The sequence below is a fragment of the Penaeus japonicus genome, unplaced genomic scaffold (genome assembly GCF_977035675.1).
Source record: "Penaeus japonicus unplaced genomic scaffold, GWHDUDI00000001_assembly GWHDUDI00000012, whole genome shotgun sequence".
In the NCBI taxonomy this organism is placed as follows: domain Eukaryota; kingdom Metazoa; phylum Arthropoda; class Malacostraca; order Decapoda; family Penaeidae; genus Penaeus; species Penaeus japonicus.
Window position 1 is genome coordinate 25,563,695 of NW_028234414.1, and position 5,000 is coordinate 25,568,694.

Here is a 5,000-nt window from a genome sequence, read left to right on the forward strand (position 1 = left end):
ATCATAAATTCAATAAAAGTATCTCGAGATACTGGTACCTTCACAGAAGGACTAAGATTCATGTCTCTGAGGTTCTGATATTGTTTGTTTTGTTGTACGGTAGCAAAACCTTAACTTTATCCTGTACATAAACGGTTTTATTTAGGAAATGAAACAGCCAATATATTTTCATCTTTTATTATATTTTTAAAAATGTTATTGTATTGTAACTAATAAGACAAACTCAAACGTGTTGACAATATCCAATATCTTTCTAATTCCTGTACCTAAGTGTTTCTCTTTTAGATGAAAACAATATATGAATAATTTACAGGACTGCACTATTCACTGGCAAACTTGACGTAATTATAGCGCTAACTGAAATAGATGCAAAGGACGGGTTGACGCAGCAGTTCATAATGAAAAACATGATCATGGGCATATGCACGATAACATCAATACCTACCCCAAAGCTTTTCGCACCAGCTTAACTTTATATAAAAATGTTATATCTATTATGTGAACCTATATACCCTATGTGCGACAGATAGGACCTGATCGTCATCAAGCTACTGTCCGCAACAACAAGGAGACACTCAGAATTGGAACATGGAACGTGCGCACTTTGTTTCAAGCAGGAAAATTAGAGAATGTGACACAGGAAATGAGTCGAATGAAGTTCAACATACTTGGAATCTGTGAAACTCGTTGGAAACATAATGGTGACTTTCAAACAGATGATTATAGAATGCTTTATTCAGGAGGCGACAGACACGAAAGAGGTGTGGGTATCATCATGGATAAAGAAAGAGCCAAATGTGTGATCGGGCACTGGGAATTGTCAGACAGGGTAATGATGGTAAAATTAAAAGGAAGCCCCTTCAATATTAGCATAATACTGGTATACGCGCCAACATCAGACAGCAGTGAAGATGACATTGATAAGTTCTACGAAACTCTTGAAGAAGCAAAAGGGCAATGCAAATCACAAGAAATCATTATCGTGATGGGAGATCTCAATGCAAAAGTAGGTCAAGATCAAGGTGATGGCGATGGAATAATTGGGAAACATGGACTTGGAATTCGTAACGAAAGAGGTGACAGATGGGTACAATGGTGCAAAAGACACAACCAGATTATTACCAACACATGTTTTCAAGATCATCCCAGACGACTTTGGACATGGAGAAGTCCTGGAGGAAACATCAAGAATCAAATTGACTATATAACGATCAACAGTAGATTCAGAAATGCAGTTAAACATTCTAAAGCATTTCCTGGAGCAGATTGTGGAAGCGACCATATTCCAGTAATCTGCAAGCTCTTCGTAAAACTAAAGAATCTGAAAAAGACAAACGTTACACCGAAACTGAAGTATGAGGCACTACAATCCGACCTAAGATTGAAAGAGACATATGCAGTAGATGTAAAGAACAGGTTTGAAGTACTATCTCAAGAAGGGGAAACTAAGTGGGAGTCTTTCAAAAAAGCTTTAGTTGAAGGTGCAAATGCAACAATTCCTAAACAAGAGAAGAAAAATAAGAACAAATGGATGACAGATGAAATCATTGATATGATGAAAGAAAGGCAAAAGATCATGAACAGAAAAAGTCCAGAATACAAGAAAGCAGACAGGGAAATCAAGAAAAAATGTCAAAAAAAAAACAAAGAAGCATGGGTATCCGCAAAATGTGAAGAAATTGAAAGGTGCAAAAATAAGGATTCATCTTCCATGCATAAACACATCAAAGATCTAACAGGAACAAAATCCTGCTCTTCATCGGGATGTTTAAAAGCTAAAGACGGCACAGTCATAATGGAAAAGGAGGAAATTTTGGAAAGATGGACAGAATACATAGAAGACCTCTTCAATGATGATCGAGGAGAGAAACCAATAGTCGAGAAGAATATGGAAGGGCCACCGATTCTAAAATCAGAAGTGCGTGTCGCAATAGGAAAAATGAAAAAGAATAAAGCACCAGGACCAGATAAGATAGTGACGGAAATGATAAAGGCACTGGATGAGTTTGGAATTGACAAGATGACAGAGATCATAAACGAGATCTATGACAGTGGAGAAATACCTGAAGAACTGAGTAAATCAATATTTATAGCTCTGCCAAAGAAACCGGGAGCAATAGAATGTGAGTTACACAGAACAATCAGCTTAATGAGTCATATTATCAAAATCATACTGAGAATTATCATGAAAAGAGCAAGAAGCAGAATAAGGCCTGAAATAGGAAATGTGCAATACGGTTTTGTACAGGATGCAGGACCGAGGAATGCAATTTGGATGGTGAGAATGCTGTCTGAAAGAGCTATAGAAATGCAGAAAGATCTATTTATGTGCTTCATCGACTACACAAAGGCCTTCGATAAAGTGCAGCATGAAGAACTATTAAGGCTTTTACAAGGTTTAGATCTAGACGGAAAAGACATTAGGCTGATAAGAAACTTATACTGGGAGCAAAAAGCATGCATGAGAGTCGACAATGACAAGTAAATACACTCCAATCTGCAGAGGGGTACGACAGGGATGCGTTCTATCACCAGACTTGTTCAACTTGTATAGCGAAATGATACTGAGACAACTTGAGGACATGCCGGGGTTCATACTGGGAGGCCATAACATCAACAACCTTCGGTATGCAGATGATACAGTATTGATTGCGGAGTCAAGGGATAATTTACAGGAACTACTCGACAAAGTAATTGAAGAAAGCAAAAAGAAAGGTCTGACCATAAATTGTAAGAAAACGGAATGCATGGTTGTCAGCAAGAAAACTGTAAAACCACAATGTATGTTGCATGTCGGTACCTATAATATCCAACAGGTGGAAAAGTTCAACTATCTAGGAAGTCTCATAACTGACGACGGGAAATGCGATAGAGAGATCAAGAAAAGGATAGGTATGGCAAAGGATGCATTTCAGAAACTGGGGAAAATTCTTAAAGATCGAAAGATGCCTACTGATACCAAACTACGAGTGCTGGATTGTTATGTAAACTCCATCCTTACATATGGCTGTGAATGCTGGACAATATCAACTCAGATGGAAAGAAGGCTTGAGGCAGTAGAAATGTGGTTTCTAAGACGTATCTTCAGAATATCATGGGTGGACCACGTAAGCAATGAGGCTGTACTACGCAAGGCAGGGGTAGAACGAATGTTGATGAAGAACATCCGAAAGAGACAGCTCGAATTTGTAGGACACATTATGAGGAAGAACAAATATGAAAATCTGGCTTTGACAGGACGGATTGAAGGAAAAAGGAGTAGGGGCAGGCAACGTATCACGTATTTGAACAGTTTAAGTACTTGGATGGCAGGACGGATACCAGAAAGCGAAAGATCAAGAGTGATGGGATTGGAAATGTTGAAAACATCTAAGAATAGGGCGCTGTGGAGATCCATGACCGCCTACGTCCTCAACGGACACGTTACTTAGAGAGAGAGAGATATACCCTATGACACAAACATACAATCCCTCTCCTTTATATATGAAGTTATGCTATTTTATAAATAATTCATTAGTCACATTTGCCTGTAAATAAAATGCACATCTCCTTCAAGGAAATGTCTCACATCAGGAAATATCTCAATTGCCCTTGTAAAAAAGTTGATGAGTGTTGGAAGCGTTGCTAAATCATGAGCATGACGACCAAACCGTTTGATGATTATTACTGTCAACTCTTAAGGGAGCCCATTTGCAATGTAAGATCGTGCAATTGATTTTATGTTGCAAGGATGGAGGTGTTAAGCACAGGAAAGGAAAGTATGAATGATCATTTGCAGATGCATATGCGAGACAACCGATGTGAGATACGTTTAAACCTTAACCTTTCCATAGAAGATAAAACCTCAGTGAATATGTTTTACATAAAGCTCCCTATTACCTGAGTTCAACAAGAGGAAGAAAATAAAAGACAGAAGAATCCAAAAAGTTTCTCGAAAGCTCATTCGTCATAAACAAAGCTGAAAGACTATATTTATAAAGTTGCAAGCATATAATTGATTACAATATATGAGAGTATTCCGCGTGGGTCGGCCTCAAGGTGGTCCTTGGTAATCAGACTGTGCGTGAAAGTAAGACGAAGATCACTACATAGTTACCACCTGGAAATAGATAATAAAACATATAGACACATATGTACATGTATATCTATATTCAAAATATATGAATTCTCTCTCTCACACACACACACGCGCTGTCTTCTATGTATTTATACTTATACTTTATATATATATATATATATATATATATATATATATATATATATATATATATATATATATATACATAAATATGTATATATTTATATATCAAACTATCTATCTATCTATCTATCTATCTGTCTATATCTATATCTATATATATATATATACATATATATATATATATATATAATATATATTATATATATATATATATATATATATATATAATATATATATATATATATATATATATATATATATATATATATATATATATATATATATATATATATATATATATATATATATATATGATTACACACACACAGACATATATATACATATATATATATATATTATATATATATATATATATATATATATATATATATATATATATATATATGTGTGTGTGTGTGTGTGTGTGTGTGTGTGTGTGTGTATGTATGTATGTGTTGGTGTGTATGAATATAGTATGTATACAGCCATGCACTAGGACGGAAGCGTATGTCTAGAAATGAATATTTCAATATGTACACCACACACGCACATTCGTACATATATATATATATATATATATATATATATATATATATATATATATATATATATATATATATATATATATATATATATATATATATATATATTCAGGTATGTATCACATAGTATATATTAGACACAAATATTGAATGGCTTACTACAGTGAAGACAGTGTCACTGAGGGCAGAGAAACGAGTGCTGGCTGCTCTGCATGAATATCGAGTGCGTCCCTGTGCACTCAGCCGCCGCACCACCA

The 5,000-nt window shown here is 35.2% G+C and overlaps 2 protein-coding genes across 2 annotated transcripts in view; one reads left to right on the forward strand and one right to left on the reverse strand.

Moving 5' to 3' along the window:
• Window positions 1-2,485, forward strand: part of LOC122260182 (uncharacterized) — a 3,862-nt gene extending 1,377 nt beyond the window's left edge. The window contains exon 4 of the mRNA XM_086542150.1: window positions 527-2,485. Within this exon, the coding sequence (XP_086398276.1) occupies window positions 527-2,485 (1,959 nt within the window). The remainder of the gene's footprint in view (window positions 1-526) is intronic.
• A 1,599-nt stretch (window positions 2,486-4,084) lies between these two features.
• The window catches only part of LOC122263325 (uncharacterized), a 1,550-nt gene continuing 634 nt past the window's right edge, over window positions 4,085-5,000 (reverse strand). The window contains exons 3-4 of the mRNA XM_086542151.1: window positions 4,903-5,000; window positions 4,085-4,099 (exon numbers count right to left, since the gene is read on the reverse strand). The exon at window positions 4,903-5,000 is cut by the window's right edge and continues 12 nt beyond it. Of these exons, the coding sequence (XP_086398277.1) occupies window positions 4,085-4,099; window positions 4,903-5,000 (113 nt within the window). The remainder of the gene's footprint in view (window positions 4,100-4,902) is intronic.